The sequence below is a fragment of the Typopeltis vanoorti genome, chromosome 16 (assembly GCF_054136105.1).
Source record: "Typopeltis vanoorti isolate ZY-2024b chromosome 16, IOZ_Tvanoo_1.0, whole genome shotgun sequence".
Lineage (NCBI taxonomy): Eukaryota > Metazoa > Arthropoda > Arachnida > Uropygi > Thelyphonidae > Typopeltis > Typopeltis vanoorti.
The window spans coordinates 60,419,505-60,442,187 of NC_143564.1; the positions used below are offsets into that span (position 1 = coordinate 60,419,505).

The following is a 22,683-nucleotide window of genomic DNA, read 5'->3' on the forward strand; positions in this document are numbered from 1 at the left end:
TTGGCACTTAGTTTTGTGCCAGAAATGACAGATTTTGTTATTGAGACTTCATTCTTTTTAATTGCTCTTATAGAAGATTCGCCTAAATTAAAATGTTTACCAATCACCGTAGATTCCTCTCCTTTTGCTAAGCGATCTAAAATTGCAATTTTCATTTCCAAAGAAATTGATTTTCTTTGGTGCTTTTTTTTCCTCCATTGTGCCAAATTAAATCTTTAAAATAAAAATTAACAAAATTTAGACTTACAAACACTTACTCACATGCAAAATTAAACTTCATGGACACTCCTACTTACATGTTACTCACGTTACACCAGCCAGAATGTGATGCAACATACTGTTCATTATGTACAACGGTACATAACTCGAAGACCGCATAGAAAGAGACCTGAGTGTATTTCTCTGGATCAGAGATGGTTGTAGAAAGTTTTTATTATTATTATTAATGATCATCATATAGGCATCTCAACTTCATGGAATTAGAAAACTCACTGTTGGAGATCCATACTAACCATTATTCACACAGTGCTTATTATATCTGTCTGAATTCGTTCACAACTCCATATAATAAATTATCCTCTTGGATAACTTCAAAAGGCAATCATTTTGTTATTTCTCTTTGTCATTTCATCCTCCCATGTTCCTTTTATGTTAGACTCAGTGGCTTGTGTCAGTCAAGTAACTTGGCTTTTTATATACCAGATTGCTGCTTATGTTAGGATGGTTAATTCTGTCTGCATTGTTGGTTTTGCTATACAGTGGAACCTCGGTTGTCGAACACCTCTGTTCTCGAACAATTCTGTTTCCGAACAAAAAACGCCCCGGTTCCCGAACAGTCAAACGGCAACCACTTGCTGAGCTGTAAGGCGGGAAAGCATCAGTAATGCGGCAGCCTTTGCTCAGTGCAGACACCTGCTCGAATTTGGAGTGAGTTTTCTTGATTTTCTTTGTTTTTTTTTTTTTTTTTTAAATAAATTATTATTAATTAAGACACCATGGGGCTGTAGAGGAATAGTGATAGCAGCAAAGCACAAAGAAAAGTTGTTAGAACCATGATAGAGATGAAAAAAGAAATCGTATCCAAACATGAAAATGGCATTCGTGTCTTGAATCTTGCTATGCAGTTCAGTTTGGCGAAATCAACGATCTGTACAATACTCAAAAATAAAGAGGCGATCAATTTTTGTCTACATTTTATCTATTTATTGTGTTTATTCTTTTTTTGTAAGATTTTATGCATTTTCATTATGTTTGTATACGATCTTATGCATTAAGTACTGTTGTAAAGGTTTAAATAAACAATCATCTGGGATTCGGGAACAGATTAATCCATTTTACATTAATTCTTATGGGAAAATGGTTTCAGTTTTCGAACAATTCGGTTTCCGAACAGCCTTCAGGAACAGGGTACGAATTAAGTTCAACAACCGAGGTTCCACTGTATCTGTAAGTTTGTGTTCCTCTAGCAGAATTTCTGTTTCATAGGATGCAAACCAGTTTCCAGTAGGAAACGTTTTGTGTATGAGACCCAGCTAACTCTTTAGGTACTCCATTTCAGACACAGGAAGTTGGAGGCAGTGAGGGAAAAGAAGAAAGCATATTGATAGTTCCTGATGAATAAGTTAGCTTCTGCTCTTAGAGAATACAGAGACAAATGTAAGAAAGGTAAATGCTGTGTAAACCTAGCTAAACAAAAGTCATGGAAAGACTGGCAAGAACACATGAAATAAATATCAAGAAGGTTGCAAAATATTATGGAAAAGCTCAGAAACTGTGGAAAGAGTGTTTTAAAAGGAATTACAGAATGGTGACACCAAAACTGGCGAAAAGGGTATTCTTGATGTATGGAGTTTTTACTTTGAAAACTTGCTAAATGAAACAGCGGTAACAGTATGTGGTAAAAAAACACTGACCATGCATGCAATCAAGAATACATATCCATACTTGAAGTAGAAAAAAGACATCAGAAGCCTGAAATGTGGAAAGTCAGCAGGAGTAGATGATATTCCACCAGAAATGCTCAAGTATGGAGGTATAAAGATCTTGCAGTTGCTGTGCTGTACTGCATAGCTCAGAAGGCCTGGACAGAGCAACAAATTCCAGATAATTGAAGTACAGCTTTCCTAGTACCTATATACAGGTAGTCCTTGACTTATGACAGGATTCCACTCTTATGTCCTCCTTTGGACCAGGACCCCAATTAAAAATAAGTTGATTTGTTTAATTTCTGTTACATAAATACATAATTAAGAAAGAAAAATTTAAGAAAAAAATACATAATTACATATCAAAAATGGTGCACTTACTTTAATTTGAAATTCCTTTAAATATTAGTTAACATAAACAAAAAACGTATTAATGGTGTCTAATTAAACAAGTGAGTAATGTCACTCATTTGGATTATATGGTTATTTCTTGCGATTGGGAGTAGCTTTTTTAATCAGAAAATTGGTTAATGTTTGTTTTTTTTTTTTGTTTGTTTTTTTCATATATTTTACAATAACATCTGACTGCTTTTTGACTTTGGCAGCGCAATCCGTGTTGTCTTGATCCATATTTTCAAGTAGCTGAAATCCTTGATTTAGTTTAGTAAATACTTCAGCTAATCCTTTTACAGTAAATGTTTTCTTACTTTATTAAAAATTACTTCTTACTGGACATGATAGGGTTATGACGAAATACAAAAATTGCGACGAGAGAAACGAACACTACGACCGTTGATTAGCAACTAACGTGCAAAGGCTGTAATAAGTTAGAAGTGAGTGAATCATAGCGGCGGCTATTGCATATTGGTGATAGGCTTTGCTTGTCGAATAATGGCGATGCTGCAATGCATATACAAAAGCAATGCGATATATGTGTGTATATGCTAGCGACAAAGTTAAATTAGAGAATTTTTAATAATAAATTTTTGGCCATCTTAAGTGTGAATTGTAAGTTGAGGACTACCTGTATAAAAAGGGAAATAAAATTGAATGTGAGAATTAGAAGTATTTCCTTACTGAGTGTTCCTGGTAAGGATTGTGTAAGGCAGGGTTTCTCAAACTTTTCCTACGATGGAACACTTCACAAATCCTGAAATTTTAATGGAACACCTTGGTTAGAGTCGAGTATCATCGGTTTCGTATTCAGTGTAAAGCTAAGCACACATTATCACTGCAGCAGGCTGTATCGCATCACAAGAATGTGACATCTCATCGCATTGACCTTGCACATGACCACACGTTTCCTAGAAAAAATACCTCTGTACTTCACTCATGCTCAAAGGTGTCAACAACTGCTGGTGGCTGTCAGACAGCATGTGCTGGCCTTAATAGCGCAATTCAAATGCAAAGTGAGAAGCTCCTAATTTTCAAAAATGTTTAACATAGTTTGGGAAACGCTGGTGTAAGGGAAGCTGGATTCAGGCGAAATAGAGACTATCATGATCAGATTTTCACTTTACGACAAATAGTGAAGAAATCATAGGAATATAACAAAGATCTATATTTAAGTTTTGTAGATCTGGAAAAGGCACATGACAAGGTGCCAAGAGAGAAGTTATTCAAAACACTACAGTTTGTATGGTGTCAACGGGGCATTATATCAAGCAATACTTAGTTTGTATTTGAGTTGTAAGTCAGCAGTGAGAATTGAAGGAAGTACAGGAAGATGATTTAATGTTAAATCTGGAGTGAGACAAGGATGCACATTATCCCTTCTGTTATTCATTATCTATATGGATCACATTATGAAGGAAAGTGGTATTAAACATGATATCAAAATTGGAGATGTTAATGTCAGCTCTTTGCTTTATGCGGACAATGTTATACTTCTAAATAAATCCAGTACAAGTTTGCAAGATTCCCTGACTAAATTGAATAACTGTTGTGATAAATTTGGTATGAAAATCAGCAATAGCTTGCTATTGCTGATTTTCATACCAAATTAAAAAATATAAAGACAATGAAAATTGGCAGAAGTATTGAAAATATCAAATGCATTGTGAATCGAGAACCTACAGAACAAGTAAAACATTTCAGCTTCTTAGGCACGATTTTTAATCGTCACATCATCATGCATATCAAGGATTTAGGCCTAGCGTGGCCTATTCCGCTCTTAGAAGTCATCGTTTAAGAGGACGTCCTGGTTTTCTTTTTCCTAATCGTACTGCTATTAGAGTACGATTTTTAGTGAAGATAATAAATTGAATATGGAAATAGACAACAGAATCAACGTAGCTGGTATCGTAGGAAGTGAACTGAATAAATTTAAATGGAATAAGAGAGAAATTATTCAAAACACTAAATTAGCTGTATACAAGACAGTGTTCAAACCAATTTTAAATTATGGATCCTGACAGCTGGGTTATAAATAAAGCACTTGACTAGAGACTGCAGATATCAGAGTCCTGAGAAAGATTATAGGCATGAATAGATGGTATCAGTGCTAATGTCATTACCACTGTTGGTAATGGCTGGCTGGAAAAACCCAGAGGAAGACCAAGATATTGCTGGATTGATACAGTAAAAAGTGCCTTAGAAGACAGAAAATATAAGATCTGATAATGTTGGAGTTTTGACAGATAACAGATGATTGTGAGGAAAATTGTTAAGAGGAAGTTAGTTATGATGTAAGTTTTTCATGTAATACTATTATAATATCCTGTACACCCCTTGAGGTATGTGTCAGGAATTTGATGATGATGATAACAGATCTATTAACCTTGTTCTAACAATGATTCTCTGACAGCAGAACTTAAAAACTTTATTTGTCATACATACAATTCTAAAAAAAAAAAAAAAAGTTACAAAATCCATTTTCCTTCTCTGATCTCACATTACCTCTCATGAGATTACGGTAGCACTCTTACTGTTCACTATAGCTGAGGAAAGACCATCTTGCCTCTCTTTGAGTTTTAGGAATACACAAGTTTCCTTGTGTGTGCATCTTGTCTTATTATGGTCAAACTGGAAGATCTGCAGACTCTCAAACGGTAGGAAATAAATGCATCTTCTGCTTCAATTATGATCAGTCATTTCTAGCAGAATGAAATCAGATGGAGGGATAAATGACTATTCTACCAGCAAAAAATATAAACATTAGTTTTTTTTTTAGGAATCGGCAGTGGACTTTCAGAACCAAACTAACCTTACTATTGTGTAAAATTTCTAAAGATATAGGGAAATTCTTAGACCCTTTGCTCAACAGCCAAGCCACTTGCAAATGACCACAGAGGACACCCCTCTTAAGCTTTAAGTCTTATTTCTTCCACTTGTTCTGTTTGTGTGCACATATTTCTCATTTTGTATCCCCCAAGATGTCTGAGTGAGACAATTATTAGTCATTGAACCTCTGTTTAATTCAAAAGGCTTTTCTTTTCATTAAATCTTTATTACCTCAGTTGTATCAGAACCTTATATAAAGTACAATTTATTTATTGCTACTTGTCACTATGTTCTTTAATATTCAAGTTATGTGCTTTGCTATTTTTGCCACTTTTTGAAATTTCTTCTGAAATTAAACTATAATTTCCATCAATGTAATGCACAACTTGTAGCTTTATTTTTATTTTTATTTTTTTCCAAAGTGAATTGAATTAGTAGGCACAGATCATTTTTTTATATTGTGAGTTTGTTTCAAATCATCCTGCAGTATCTTTAAATTACCTTTAATTATAGTTCTCTTTGGTTTAGCACCATCAAAATCATCAATTATCCTGATTTGTAAACTAAATTTGAAGAAAACTGTCGACAGCACTACATGATTAAGTTTACATTATTATTAATCTGCTATCGACAATTTTCTTCCAAATTAGTTTATTACTTGTCACCACTCCAATATTGTCAAATCTAATATTTTGTGCTTCTAAAGCAGTTCTAACTGAATCAATCCACTGAGACTTTGGTTTTCCTCTGGTTCTCTTTCCTGCAATCTTGAATGCTAACAACGTCAAGTTCCTTTGTAATATCTTCATTTTTAATATGATTCTGCTGTGTCATTGGTTCATTCTGTTAATTTTTCTCAGAACTTTCACATCTAGTCTTTGATCAAGTGTTTTACTAAAATAAAGAGCCAAAAGGTGATGCAAAATGATATAAATCAAGTGGATATTAAATCCAGCATTATTTCTAAGCCGAATGCAGAAACTATGAAAGTTTCATACGAAATTTGACTGAGACCTTACGGGAATACTCACCAGCAAATATGAGTTTCCCTAGTGTGGACCTTATAGAAAACATGAGTGCTTTCCCAAGCATCCTATATTCACCTTCTATTGGTCCATTTTGACAAGGTTTCACTGGCCTAACAGCTGTTTCTAACTGGTTGGTTCTCCTCAGAGACCAGGTAGAAACTTTAAATAAACCTTTTAGTAAATACTTTTTGCACCAACTGAGAGTTTGCTTACGAAAAATACACGTCTCAGATACTTTCAGTTCCTCAGTATTGAACGAGAGTTTTTGCTCTAAAGGTTTCTGCCTCGACTCTGAGGAGAACCAACCAGTTTGAAACAGCTGTCAGGGCAGTCAAATCTTATCAAAAGGGACCAATAGAAGGCGAATATATATGGACACTTGGACAAGCAATCATGTTTTCTATAAGGTCTGTGCTAGGGCATCTCGTAAATGCCGGTGGGTGTATTCCCATAAACTCTCTGGTCAAATTTCATACGAAACTTTCATAGTTTCTGCATTTGCCATTTGAAATAATGCTCGACTTAATATCCATTTGATTTATATAATTTCGAGATCAAGTGTTTTATTTCTAACTCAACTCTCAGATCCATAACTTAAAACTGATTTGAACATTGTCTTGTATACTGCTAGTTTGGTGTTTTGACTAACTTCTCTTTTATTCTACATAAATTTATTCTGTTGTCTATTTCCAGATTTAACTTTCCATCTTCACTAAACACTGCCTAAATAGCTAAAATATTTTATTTGTTCTATAGGATCTTCATTCAGAATGCATCTGAAATTTTCTATGCTCCTGCCCATTTTCATAGTTTCATTTTTTTATCGCTGATTTTCATGCCAAATTTGTTACAGCTGTTATTCAGTTTAGTTAGTGAATCCTGGAGACTTTCACTAGATATGTTTAGGACTACAACATTATCTGCATAAATAAATAAAGCAAAGAGCTAATGCCACTTTGTTTCATAACTTGATCTATATAGATGATAAATAAAAGTGGAGATAACGTGCATCCTTGTCTTACTCTAATTTTACATCATGCCATCTTCCTGTATTCTTTCAATTCTAACTGCTGTAATCTAGTCTATGTACTGCTCTGGATAATGTTCCATTCACTCCATATAACTATAGTGTTTTGAAAAGCTTTTCTCTAGGCATCTTGTCGTGTCTTTTCCAAATCGACAAAACTTAATTACAGATCTTTGTCATTTTTTCCCAAGATTTCTCAACTATTTGACCTGAACTCAACTTATTCTTCTCTAAGTTTCTCTTCCATAATCTATCTGAACCTCTTTTCATGTATGCTTGCATAAATCTTATCTGGAACACTTAGTAGAGAAATTCCTCTATAATTCTCACATTTATTTTTTATTGATGGGTACTATGTGAGAGCTCTACTTCAGTCATTGGGAATTTGATCTTCTGACCAGGAATAATTTCTGGTCAGATATTGTCTACTCCAGCTGCCTTTCCACATTTCAAATTTCTGAGGCTTTTTGTACTTAAATATTTAAATGCACTCTTCTTTGCAATATTCTTGAAAATTTTCTAGTATGGTTCTGTCACTTAGTAGCATTTAAGTCTTTCAAAGTAATTACTCCAGACATCTAGAATATCTGCAGTTTTTATGTTACCTTTATCATGTTTAATTCCTTTTTCAGTGCTCTTTCCTCCATTTCTAAGCTTTTTGAATAGCCTCTAGAATATTTTGCCACTTTTCCTAATCTTTATTTTCTATGTTCTTATGAAGGTCCTCCCATGATTTGTTTAGCCTTTTACACATAACTTAGCTCTTACTTGTGTGTGTGTGAATTTTTGGTAGGGTTTTTCTTTTCCAGAAATATTTTTTATCTTCTTATGTCCATCATGGGGTTCTTATTTTTCTATCCTTCTAGGCAACTTGACCACATACCTCCCTAACTGAATGAATCAATGTCTTTGTCAAAGTTGGCCACCGAGACTCCAAGGTTTGATTCCTGTTTTCAGTCTGTTTTATTTTTTCTCTTCAATAATGTTTGTATAGTTGAGCCTGCAGTTTACCTGTATAAGTTGCTCAACATTAATTGTTTTTAAAACGTTCTATTTCTAAAAATGAATGTGATTCATTTTTATCCTGCTTAATGCTAAGTAATGGTCACTTCCAGTTTCAAATCTTTTGCACACGTTTGTCTCCTAAGCCAGCATGAAGATATCACTATCAACAATTCTGGTAGATATATGTTGGTTACTCATAATTTTTTTTTTATTTTATTTATTTATTTTTTTTTTTTGTAAATAACAGTGTATACTTAAATTTCATGTTTTTGAAATGTTCCATGAAAAGATTGCCATGGAGAAGACAGCCCCATAGCTATGTCTTTAATTTGCTTGTTGATTTTTTCTTTTACTGTGCTATTTTACATGGCATGGAAAAGTCCAAGCACATTGAAGGCTTGAAGGCTATGTGCTTCCCTCCCACTGCCAGTCTTTACATTGAACATTTTGAAAATGTGGTGCTAAACTCTATAAACTCAAACCTACAATATGGCTATGCTACATTGACTGACTGTTTCTCTATTTGGCCTTTTGGCATATCTCAACAACAATGCCCGAGTATCCATTTCACTATTGAAAGATAAACAGTAAGACATTCAAGAAGTGCATCTAGATGTGTGACAAGCATATCCTTTTCTAGAGAATGCTTTTCACACATCTTCACTCATGCTGTCTTTCCTACATGGGCTACTGTAAACCTGTGTGCATGCATGAGATCATGCACACACACTTACTGGCCAATACATACTCTCATCCCACCATCCAGCACAAAAACTAGAGGTTATCAGCATCCTCAAACATAGATCTCTAACAATTTGCTCTGATGAGCAGGTGCTGAAGAATGAATAAAAAAAATTATAAGCCAAACTTTTATGAAGTATTATTACAACAAAAAAAGTTCACAGGATCCTCCATAATGTTAAGAAAGATTAATAAAAAAAAATTACAAAAAGTCTATAGTCATATTATACATTAGGGAATATAAAAAGAGAATACTGGATAAATGCAATATTAAGGTAATACTCAAACCTCCCATAAAATTTAACGAGCATACTTAGCTCATCTAAAGATCCCTTCACTATCTTGCCCACCTAGGGGGTTTACAAAATCCATTACACCTGCAATTTATCCTACATAGGGGAAATAGGATGCACAATTCAAATAAGAAATAGATGAACACAAATGACGCTTTAAATTCCTTCATTATAGTAAAACAGCCCTTTCCGATCATGCACTCCAAATGCTTCACAGAATTAATTGGAAAGACACCAAGTTCCTACACTGCACCACAACTTGGTATGAAAGAAAATTCAAAAAAGCTTGGGAGATGCTAATTCATCATCCCAATTTCAACAAGAATGATGAATTAGCAATTTCATGTATAGCCCATATAACATTCAGGTATAGAACATTAGATGAACAAGGTGACATAACCTAAAGATAATAGCATTTGTGAAGTAGCAATTGATGTAGTTCCAATTTATGTTTATTTTTTATCACTTTTATTCTATTATAAATTTTATTAGTTTTTATTTTATTTCCTTAATCTTAATTTTTTTAATAAAAAGTCTTACTCTTTCCCTCAACAGAAATCAGACTAATGTAAAATGTTAACATAGTAGTTATGCTATAGTTTAATTAGGTGTACTATAATGTAGTTTGTGTTTAGTTCATATATATTTCTGATGATGACCATGATGTAGAAATGGCAAGTGTTATTTTCTTAGTTGTAAGTAACATAATTGCTCTTATGCATGTGTTTTTGTCTCCATAATTTTTACATAATTAAAGTTTTAGTAACTTATTTCTATAAAATATATCCTTAGGATACTGATCCTGAACATCTAGGATCTAGCAAGAACCTTTTAGAAATTGCTTCCATCATAGTGTAATGGATTGCATTTTTAATCATTCTATACACATCAAATGTTTATTGGTTTTCAATTTTAATTATTAATTTCACTTTCAGAATGTAAAAGTGCATGTGGTCACATGAAACACACCAAGCCAGTGGGTCATTTGCAACCAATAAACACAACTATGGAACGTGGAAGGCAATGCAAGTGGGAAGTTGATCCTCAGAATGCTAGAGGAAAAGAAATATTTCTAATTTTTGAAGAATTTTATTTAGCTGACGATGATAGCTTGACCCTTTATTCAGAAGGGAAACAGTTATTTTCTTCTTTTCGTGGACAACAGGGTAAGTAAATTAGCAACTATATAAAATATACTTTACAATTGAAGGTGATTTGTTAGATATGTGTACCCAGGGGTCTCGAGTTATACATATTCTTGATTAGAGTTACACGTCAAATTCAAAATTCTGAATACTGTTATCACTGATACACTATTATTACTTAAATGAATGTCAAACTTACTTGGTGTAACAACCAAAGTACATTTTGATATATATCTTTGTGTTATTGCTTTATTAGCTTCAGGATGTCAAATTTGATAATCCCTGGGATAACATTGAAGGTTAACCTCAGAATTTTGCAACCAAAAACCCCTCTCCCTTAGATTTGTTGGGAAGTATCTTTTAATACATCATAAAACGAATGTCAATTTTTTTTGCACAAATTCCTCATTTCATAGATAATGAGAAGGATGTAAATCCATACTAACAGACTTCATTCTATACTATCAAATTCTTTATGTACCTTTTAAAGAGGTAACAGGATACTGTAACAGTACTACATGATTAGGTTCACATTATTATAAACATTATCAACAATTTTCCTCCAAATTAATCTCTTTGTCAAGACTCCAGTATTTTCATTCTTATATTTCTGTGTTCTGCAGCACTTCTGACTGCATTACTTCACATAGATCTTGGTCTTTGACCAAATCTTTTTTCCTGCCATCTTGGAATCAGACACCTATTATGCTAACATTTCCATTCTGTTTAAGTGACATATATCCAACCTTATATTAGTTCTGTTAGCAATTATTGAATGCTTTTCATAAGTTATTTTAATGATATTAACACCAAACGAACCATTTTATAAAAAAACATGTTTATTAACTGGCTCATATTTCACTGAATTTCAAATTAGCATCTTCAGGATACAATCAATATGTTACAGTTTATATGCAACAATGAGTAAGTGAAACAATTCAAATTGTAACAGACAAAAGATCTAAATTACTAATTTGGCACCCTCTAATGTTCTAAAAAAAAAAACTATTACAGCTATATAGGAGTCAATCTTAAGATAAGTCTTCCAAATTTTTGGCAAATTAATGCAGCCATACTTGTTTACTTATTCATGTTAGAAGAATTCTTCATAGCCATAGCTGACTCTAAAAATAATCTTTCTGATCTGTAATGACTTCTAAATAGCACATTAGTTTTCTTCCATCTAATCCTGTATGAAGGAGTGTCCAAAGCATGTCTTCCAGTTCCGACTTACCATAATAACATAGCAAATGTATTTTTTGTGTTCTCCAATGCAGATGTTAACAGATCTTCCTGTCTGCCCATTGTAGGCCAAATCACAGTCACAAGGAACTTCATACACTTCAGGATATGTTAGTGCAGGGTTTCCCAAATTGTGTTCCGTGATGCCCATGACCAAGCCATGTATTTTTAAACATGGAAGTAATTCAGGAAAGAGAATACCACTGTTTATGACTAGTCATGAAAATTGCCTGCAAGCTGATTACAACAATGGGTGGCATATCCTCTTTTCTCAAAACTGAATGAAATAACATCTGTGTTGCAAATGTTAGTGACCAAGCTACATATTTTTAAACATGGAAATATTCATGAATTATCATTAATTTCACACATCGAAATCTTTCAACATTCAGGAAAGGGAATACCGCTGTTTATGACTGGTCATAAAAATTGCCTGCAAGCCGATTACAACAATGGGCAGCGTATCCTCTGTTCTCAAAACTGAACGAAATGATATCTGTGTTGCAAATGTTAGTGACCAATCAGCGAGAAAGTATAAAGAAAATTTTTCCACTGAAATTGAAGATCAAGGTAGTCTGAATCCGGTTCTCAAATCTATAGTACTGAATACTTTCTTTGCAAGTTCATATTATAAGGTGAAAGTGCTTGTTTCGAAATCGTAGTGCCGTGATTTTTTAAAAGTAATAGGCCTACAGATTTAAATTTTAATATGAATAAGAGACAAGGGACTTTGTTTAATTTTGGTGTTAAGAAATTTCTTATTGAAGTTGTTTGTGATGTAACAGATAGTGATTCATCCACCTCCAGCCTACAAAGTGATCTCCAGGATGTACAAAAGGAGGAGGAAAAACTACCAGCACGCAGGAGAAAAAGTCTGCATTCACTTGTAAGTAATTATAATAATATAAATTTTTGGTGATCAGAATGGGATATGTCAATGAAAATCAGCACAAATTAATTTAACACGTTCATTGCCAAGCTGAAAATTGGAATCTCGTGTGGTGGCCAAATTTTCTTTAATTTTGATAGCAACGTCCACGCGATAATGCATGATCGACCGAAAGGTGAGAACTCGCATCACGCGATATCGGCAATGAACGTTTTGATGAAGTTGGCCTGAGGAAACTACAATATGCTACAAGATTTCATTAGTGCAGATTTTATATTTGTCAACATGTCACACTGTGTATATATAAGTGTACTAATGCTCTTTATGATTATGCCATAATTAATTATTAATACATTACAAAATAACCAAGGTGTTCCGTCTTAGGAAAAATCTGGGAAACGTTGTGCTAGAGGATGAAGTTTCTCCTTAGGAGAGTAGATCAGAGTTGCAAATTTGACATGCAATTTGAATGTGGTGTGAAAGCCATGTTTGGTCACAGAGCCAGAGCAATTCGTTCTCATGATATAGCTCTTTCCACATAATTTAAATATCTGTGCCATGCTTTCTTGGCCAGTGGCTACAATTCCTATAAAATAGATAAAATACTACATAGCCCTGTTACTTCTCCCTCCTCTTAGACAAAACATTACTATTTCTATTCCTTATGTCAGAGATACATCAAAAAAGATAGCCAAAGTATTAATAATCATTTTCACATATAAACTATAACATGCTGATTGAAATTCAGCGAATCTGCTGGTTTATATTAGTTAATAAAAATCTTATTTTATAAAATAGTTAATTTGGTGGTGTTAATATAATACAGTTAAAATAAGTTCTCAATAACATTCAACACCTGAACTTGTGTATTAGGATTTTCTTGAATGGAAACAATGTCAAGTTTGTATCTTCATTTTTCATATGATTCCCTGTCATAAACATATGACAGTATTGGAGTTGTGAAATTTGGAAGATCATTAATTGTTATTTAGTAATGGTGTAATCTTTTATGTAGTACTTGCACAATATCCTGTGCATATGAGATATTTCATGATGTTCTGATATAGAGGAATAAGAGTTTTACAGTGGCTAAACCACAACTCAAAAGATCTGGTTGGAAGGTTGAATTCTAGATAACTGGAGTAGAGCTGTCTCTCTCTCCCTCGTTATATAAGAAAATTAAACTGAAAGAATTACAGAAGATAAGATTTATGCAAGCATACTGGAGAAGAGGCAAGAAAAATTGCAGAAGAGCTACTGATAAGTTGAGGTAAGACTATAAATGGTTGTCAGGACCTGATTTTTTGAGCTCTGAAGTGTTGGGGAATACTTTCATAAATGGAGACTAACACCAAACCTCAATAAGACTGAGGTTAGCTCTTTTCACCTAAACACCAAATTGGCAAAACTTCAGGTCAGCTTTAACAACACGGTGCTGTGGCACGAAGATTTCCCTAAATATCTGGGTGCTACTTTGGATAGAACACTATCTTTCAAAAGACATCTGGAGAATGTATTTTGTTCACCAGTATGGCTAAACAGTCCTCAGAACAAGCAAATTGGCATGCAAATAAATGCAGCGATGAGGACAATAACAGGTTGTGTCAAATCTACTCCCCTCTACTGGCTTTCAACTTTGAGCAATATTGCACCATCGAGCCTCTGCAGACAGGATGCTCTAGTAAAAGTACAAAAAAAAAAAAAAAAAAAAAAAAAAAAAAGCAATCCCTTGTTGCCAAATACATGAAGGCCTCCACTAATACTAGCTGAAGAACTAGTAAATAGCAATGTCAACGTTAATTCAAAATGGCTAGAAACTTGGAAAGAAAAATCGCCACCAGACTTAAACAGTTATATCCGTCCCAACCAAAATCCGAAAGGGATTGAGCTTCCATGTCATCTATGGAAAAACTTAAATAGGATATGCACAGGACATGGTATCTCTGCAGACAGCTTACACAACTGGGGAAGATCACTACATCCAATACAACTGTGGGCCAGCTTTATAATAAGTAAAGCTGGCCATTCATCATCATCATCATCATCATCATCATCAAATTCCTGCCATGTACCCTCAAGGGGTGTACAGGATATGACAGTACTACATGAAAAAATTACATCATTACTAACTTCCTATCTACAATTTTCCTCCAAATCAGTCTGTTACTTGTCAAGACTCCAACATTATCAGATCTTATATTTCTATTGTCTAAGGCACTTTGAACCGTATCAATCCACCTATATCTTGGTCTTCCTCTGGGTCGTTTTCCTGCCAACCTGGCAGAGAACACTTGTTTTGCTAATCTTTCCTCTCCCATTCTATTTAAGTGACCATACCATCTGAGATTAGCTCTGCTAACGCATTCCTGGATGCTGACAATGTCAAGTTCTTTCCTAATATCCTCATTTATAATATGATATTGCCATTGATGCCATCTGTTCACCCCTCTAATCTTTCTCAGGACTCTCATATCTGCGGTCTCTAGTCTTTGGTCAAGTGTTTTACCTCTGACCCAGCTCTCAGATCCATAAGTTAAAATTGGTTTGAACACAGTCTTGTATACAGCTAATTTAGTGTTCTGACTAATTTCTTTCTTATTCCATATGAATTTATTCAATTGACTTCCCACGATACCAGCTTTGCTGATTCTGTTGTCAATTTCTATATTTAGTTTACCATCTTCAGTAAAAATTGTGCCTAAGTAGCTGAAATGTTTTACTTGTTCCACAGGTTCTCCATTCACAACACAGTTGACATTTTCAATGATTCTGCCTATTTTCATTGTCTTTGTCTTTTTATTGCTGACCTTCATACCATATCTATTACAACAGCTATTCAATTTAGTCAGAGAATCTTGCAGACTTGTAGCGGATTTATTTAGAAGTATAACATCATCCGCATAAAGCAAAGAGCTGACATTAACATCTCCAATTTTGATATCAGGTTTAATAGCACATTCCTTCATAATGTGATCCATATAGATAATGTACATCCTTGTCTCACACCAGATTTAACATTAAACCATCTTCCTGTACTTCCTTCAATTCTAACTGCTGACTCACAACTCAAATAAGACTAAGTATTGCTTGATATAATGCCCCATTGACACCATATAACTGCAGCGTATTGAATAGCTTCTCTCTTGGCACCTTGTCATATGCCTTTTCAAAATCGACAAAACTTAAATACAGATCTTTGTTATATTCCCATGCTTTCTCGACTATTTGTCGTAAAGCGAAGATCTGATCCTGACAGCCTCTATTTGGCCTGAATCCCGCTTGTTCTTCACCAAGCTTTTCTTCCACAATTCTTCTCAACCGTTTCTCAAGTATACTTGCATAGATTTTGCCAGGAACACTCAGTAGGGAAATACCTCTGTAATTCTCACATTCAGTTTTATTTCCCTTTTTATACATGGGTACTATGAGAGCTCTACTCCAATCATCGGGAATTCGTCCCTCTGTCCAGGCTTTCTGAACTATGCAGTGCAGCCACTGTAAGACTCTTATACCACCATACTTCAGCATTTCTGGTCGAATATCATCTACTCCTGCTGCCTTTCCACATTTCAAGCCTTTGATGGCTTTTTCTACTTCAAGTATGGATATGTATTCCTGACTGCATGCCTGGTCGGTGTTTTTTATTACTGTGCTGTCATCACTGCTTGTTTCATTTAGCAGTTTTTCAAAGTAATTACTCCATACTTCAAGGATATCTTTTTCTCCTGTTTTCATTTCACCTTTATCATCTCTAATTCCTTTTACAGCACTCTTTCCTCCATTCCTAAGCTTCTTCAACAACCTCCAGAATATTTTGCCACCTTCTTGATATTTATTTTCTATATTCTTGCCAAAGTCCTCCCATGACTTTTGTTTAGCTAGTTTTACACACTGTTTAGCTTTCTTACATTTGTCTCTGTATTCTGTAAGAGTAAAAGCTGACTTATTTGTCAGGAACTTTTGATATGCTTTCTTCTTTTCCTTCACTGCCTCTTTAACTTCCTGTGTCCACCAGGGAGTTCTGATTTTTTTATCTTTGCACACAACCTCACCACATGCCTCTCTGGCAGAATCAATCAATGTTTCCTTCAGAGTTTGCCACTGAATCTCCAAGGTTTGATTCCTGTTCTCAAACTCTTTCATTTTCTTTTCAATAATATTTCTGTATTTTAGTCTACAGTTCACATCTGAGAGCTGCTCAACTTTTATTCGCTTTAAAACTTTCTTACATGTTATTCTTTTCAATATGAAATTCAATTTTATCCTGCTCAAGACTAAATAGTGATCACTTCCAATTTCAAATCCTCTGTACACTCTGGTGTCCTGCACCAGGGAGAAAACATCACTATCAACAATAACATAGTCAATGAGACTTTTCTTATTCCTAGCCTCTTCTCTCCATGTGAATTTGTGCACATTTTTATGTTGGAACATGGTGTTAGTAATAACCAGTCCATGTCCTGAGCAGAAATCCAACAGATATTTGCCATTATTATTAGCTTTGCTCTTTTCTCCAAATTTTCCCAAAATATTTTTGTATGTCTCACAATCATTTCCTACTCTACTATTAAGATCCCCAACAAGGACCAACTTTTCCTTTTTCATTGTGTCAGTTGCTTTTTCTAAAGCCTCAAAAAATTCCTCCACGTCTACCTTAGTAGAACCTTCTGTGGGACCATAGGCACAAATAAGTCTCATTGTCCAGTTCCCCATTCTCATATTTGCCCACATCACTCTACTTGAGACTGACTGCCATTCAAGAAGATTAGCCTCGTATTTTGTGTTGAATACTATGGCTACTCCTTCTTTTCCTTGATTGTTATTGCCTGAATATAACATTTTGTATTTATTGATCAGAAAGATCTCACCAGTTTTGGTCTTTTTTGTTTCAGTCACCCCTATTATGTCGATCTGGTACTTATCTAATTCCTCAGCTAGCTCCATTTCTTTGCTATTCAGGCTTCTTACATTGATAGTACCGATCTTTAACTCTGGTGATGTTGAGTTGGGGTTTGTTTTCAGATTTGTTCCAGTAGCTGACTTTTCGCTGTTCGCCCTGGTTCCCTGGCGAAAACAACGGGGGCCTTGTTTAACCGGGCGACGCCCCAGCCGGCATGAAATTTTGTCATGTTGTACCATCATTTTTTATTTTGGTTTAACCAATAAGAATACAATTTGGTCGGCTAAATCCCAAATTGCCAGCCTATCCTCGTTCGTTCAGTATCAAAGTAGATACCCAACAGGGTGCACCACGAGAAGGTGAGGATTGGACATTAGGTCAGAAGCCCTGGTCGGTTCTCCGCATTCCTTTAAAGGCTATGTGGAGGTCTCCTCTCAGTTATACAGCTTTGACCCTGGCCATTCAAATTGATTAAATTTATACAGAATAAAAGAAACTAGCAATATACAACTTGGTGTTCAAACCAAGTTTAACTCGCAAATGTAAGAGTTGGATTAGAAATGAAATTGTTGATCAATGCCTAGAGAGCATAGGCTAGCAGTGAACAGATGGCATTGACAGCAGAATCATATGATACCGCTGGCTTATATTAGTTAATAAACATCTTTTTTTATAAAATCGTTCATTTGGTGTCATTTTTCATATGATTCTGCTGTTGATCACTGCTAATTTTTTCTCAGAACTCACATCTGTGGTCTCTAGGCATTGATCAACAATTTTATTTCTAATCCAACTCTTACATTTGTGAGTTAAACTTGGTATGCACACCAAGTTGTATACTGCTAGTTTCTTTTATTCGGTATAAATTTAATCAATTTGAATGGCCAGCTTTACTTATTCTATTGCCAATGCAATTGAATTTTGTTGCATTCCTACCTATGGTTTAGTCTTTGCATTGCTGATTTTCTTGCCATAATTGTGACAGCAGATATTCAGTTTAGTTAGCAATTTAGCAGATTTGCACTGGATTTGTTTAGCAGCAATAACATCTGCATAAAGTAAAACTAATGTTGTTAACTAATTTTTGGTATCAGGTTCAGGTCACTTTCTTTCATAATGTCATATACATAAAAGAGTATTAAGTGTGTGCAACCTTTTCTTGCACCTGATTTTACATCAATCTTCCAGTACTTTCTTTGGTTCTAACTGCTGACATAAAACTTAAATATAGGCTCTATATTGCATTGTATAAGGTTCCATTTATCACTTATAATTGTTGCATTTTGAACACTTTTTGCTTCTTATTATATGACTTTTGCAGATATACAGAACTTTGGTGTGGATCTTTTTCATATTCCCATGATTTCTCATCTATTTGTATTAGTGAAAATCAAGTTCTGACAACCCATATTTAGTCTTACTCCAACTTATCAGTCACTCCTCTGCAGTTCTGTTTGCCTCTTCTCCAGTATGCTTGGCATAAATCTTATCCCCTGTAGTTTTTTTCAGTTTAATTTCCTTATATAATGAGTATATAATGAGAATTATATAATATAATTATATAACCTTATATAATTTCCTTATATAATGAGAGGGGGTGCTTAAGGGTCAAAGCTGTATAACTGAGAGGAGACCTCCACATAGCCTTTAAAGGAATGCGGAGAACCGACCAGGGCTTCTGACCTAATGTCCAATCCTCACCTTCTCGTGGTGCACCCTGTTGGGTATCTACTTGGATACTGAACGGACGAGGATGGGCTGGCAATTTGGGATTTAGCCAACCAAATTGTATTCTTATTGGTTAAACCAAAATATAGAATGATGGTTCAACATGACAAAATTTCATGCTGGCTGGGGCGTCACCTGATTAAACAAGGCCCCCGTTGTTTTCGCCAGGGAACCAGGGCGAATAGCGAAAAGTCAGCTACTGGAACAAATCTGAAAATAAACCCCAACTCAACATCACCAGAGTTAAAGATCGGTACTATCAACGTAAGAAGCCTGAATGGCAAAGAAATGGAGATAGCTGAGGAATTAGATAAGTACCAGATTGACATAATAGGGGTGACTGAAACAAAAAAAGACAAAAACTGGTGAGATCTTTCTGAGCAATAAATACAAAATGTTATATTCAGGCAATGACAATCAAGGAAAAGAAGGAGTTGCCATAGTATTCAACACAAAATATGAGGCTAATCTTCTTGAATGGCAGTCAGTCTCAAGTAGAGTAATGTGGGCAAATATGAGAATGGGGAACTGGACAATGAGACTTATTTGTGCCTATGGTCCCACAGAAGTTTCTACTAAGGTAGAAGTGGAGGAATTTTTTGAGGTTTTAGAAAAAGCAACTGACACAATGAAAAATGAAAAGTTGGTCCTTTTTGGGGATCTAAATAGCAGAGTAGGAAATGATTGTGAGACATACAAAAATATTTTAGGAAAATTTGGAGAAAAGAGCAAAGCTAATAATAATGGCAAATATCTGTTGAGTTTTTCTGCTCAGGACATGGACTGGTTATTACTAACACCATGTTCCAACATAAAAATGTGCACAAATTCACATGGAGAGAAGAGGCTAGGAATAAGAAAAGTCTCATTGACTATGTTATTGATGATAGTGATGTTTTCTCCCTGGTGCAGGACACCAGAGTGTACAGAGGATTTGAAATTGGAAGTGATCACTATTTAGTCTTGAGCAGGATAAAATTGAATTTCATATTGAAAATAATAACATGTAAGAAAGTTTTAAAGCGAATAAAAGTTGAGAAGCTCTCAGATGTGAGCTGTAGACTAAAATACACAGATTATTGAAGAAAAAATGAAACAGTTTGAGAACCGGAACCAAACCTTGGAGATTCAGTAGCCTTGAAGAAAACCCTGATTGATTCAGCCAGAGATGCATGTGGTGAGGTAGTCTGCAAGGATAGAAAAATCAGAACTCCATGGTGCACACAGGAAGTTAAAGAGGCAGTGAAGGAAAAGAAGAAAGCATATCAAAAGTTCCTGGCAAATAAGTCAGCTTGTGTTCTTAGAGAATACAGAGACAAATGTAAGAAAGCTAAACACTGTGTAAAACTAGCTAAACAAAACTGATGGGAGAACTTTAGCAAGAACATAGAAAATAAATATCAAGAAGGTGGTAAAATATTCTGGAGGTTGTTGAAGAAGCTTAAGAATGGAGGAAAGAGTGCTATAAAAGGAATTAGAGATGATAAAGGTGACATGAAAACGGGAGAAAAAGATATCCTTGAAGTATGGAGTAATTACTTTGAAAAACTACTAAATGAAACAAGCAGTGATGACAGCACAGTGGTAAAAAACAGTGACCAGGCATGCAGTCAGGAATACATATCCATACTTGAAGTAGAAAAAGCCATCAAAGGCTTGAAATGTGGAAAGGCAGCAGGAGTAGATGATATTTGACCAGAAATGCTGAAGTATGGTGGTATAAGAGTCTTACAGTGGCTGCACTGCATAGTTCAGAAAGCCTGGACAAAGGGACGAATTCCCGATGATTGGAGTAGAGCTCTCAATGTACCCATATATAAAAAGGGAAATAAAACTGCATCTGAGAATTACAGAGGTATTTCCCTACTGAGTGTTCCTGGCAAGATCTATGCAAGTATACTTGAGAAACGGTTGAGAAGAATTGTGGAAGAAAAGCTTGGTGAAGAACAAGCTGGATTCAGGCCAAATAGAGGCTGTCAGGATCAGATCTTTACTTTACGACAAATGTCGAGAAAGCATGGGAATATAACAAAGATCTGTATTTAAGTTTTGTCGATCTGGAAAAGGCATATGACAAGGTGCTGAGAAAGAAGCTATTCAATACGCTGCAGTTATATGGTGTCAATGGGGCATTATATCAAGCAATACTTAGTCTTTATTTGAGTTGTAAGTCAGCAGTTAGAATTGAAGAAAGTACAGGAAGATGGTTTAATGTTAAATCTGGTGTGAGACAAGGATGTACATTATCCCCTCTGTTATTCTTTATCTATATGGATCACATTATGAAGGAAAGTGGTATTAAACATGATATCAAAATTGGAGATGTTAATGTCAGCTCTTTGCTTTATGTGGATGATGTTATACTTCTAAATAAATCTGCTACAAGTCTACAAGATTCTCTGACTAAATTGAATAGCTGTTGTAATAGATATGGTATGAAGGTCAGCAATAAAAAAGACAATGAAAATAGGCAGAATTATTGAAAATGTCAACTGTGTTGTGAATGGAGAACCTGTGGAACAAATAAAACATTTCAGCTATTTAGGCATGATTTTTACTGAAGATGATAAATTAAATATAGAAATAGACAACAAAATCAGCAAAGCTGGTATGGTGGGAAGTCAGTTGAAAAAATTCTAGATATGGAATAAGAGAGAAATTAGTCGGAACACTAAATTAGCTGTATACAAGACGGTGTTCAAACTAGTTTTAACTTATGGATCTGAGAGCTGGGTCAGAAGTAAAACACTTGACCAAAGACTAGAGACCACAGATATGAGAGTCCTGATAAAGATTATAGGCATGAGCAGATGGCATCAATGGCAGTATCATATTAAAAACGAGGATATGAGGAAAGAACTTGACATTGTCAGCATCCAGGAATGCATTAACAGACCTAATCTCAGGTGGTATGGTCACTTAAACAGAATGGGCGAGGAAAGATTAGCGAAACAAGTGTTCTCTGCCAGGTTGGCAGCAAAACGACCCAGAAGAAGACCAAGATGTAGGTGGATTGATACAGTACAAACTGCTTTAGACGATAGAAATATAAGATATGATAATGTTGGAGTGTTGACAAGTAACAGACTGATTTGGAGGAAAATTGTAGATAGGAAATTTATAATGATGTAATTTTTTTCATGTAGTACTATCATATCCTGTACACCCCTTGAGGGTACATGGCAGGAATTTGATGATGATGATATAATGAGAGACAGCTCTACTCCAGTTAACTAGAATTCAATCTTCTAACCAGATCATCTGAATTATGTGGTGTAGCTACCGTAAAACTCTTGCTCCTCTATATCGGAGCTTCATCAAATATATGATATGCACAGGCTATTGTGATAATATTACATAAAAGATTACACCATTATTAAATTCCTATTAAGGTTTTTCTCCAAATTTTAGAACTCCAGAATTTCATATTGAAAAGAATAACATGTAAGAAAGTTTTAAAGCGAATAAAAGTTGAGCAGCTCTCAGATGTGAACTGTAGACTAAAATACACAAAGATTATTCAAGAAAAAATGAAACA

At 34.8% G+C, this 22,683-nt stretch overlaps 1 protein-coding gene across 1 annotated transcript in view; it reads left to right on the top strand.

The window, feature by feature from the left end:
• The window catches only part of LOC150098057 (uncharacterized), a 345,306-nt gene that overhangs the window by 46,099 nt on the left and 276,524 nt on the right, over positions 1-22,683 (top strand). Inside the window, exon 4 of the mRNA XM_090406364.1 lies at positions 10,177-10,407. Within this exon, the coding sequence (XP_090262490.1) occupies positions 10,177-10,407 (231 nt within the window). The remainder of the gene's footprint in view (positions 1-10,176; positions 10,408-22,683) is intronic.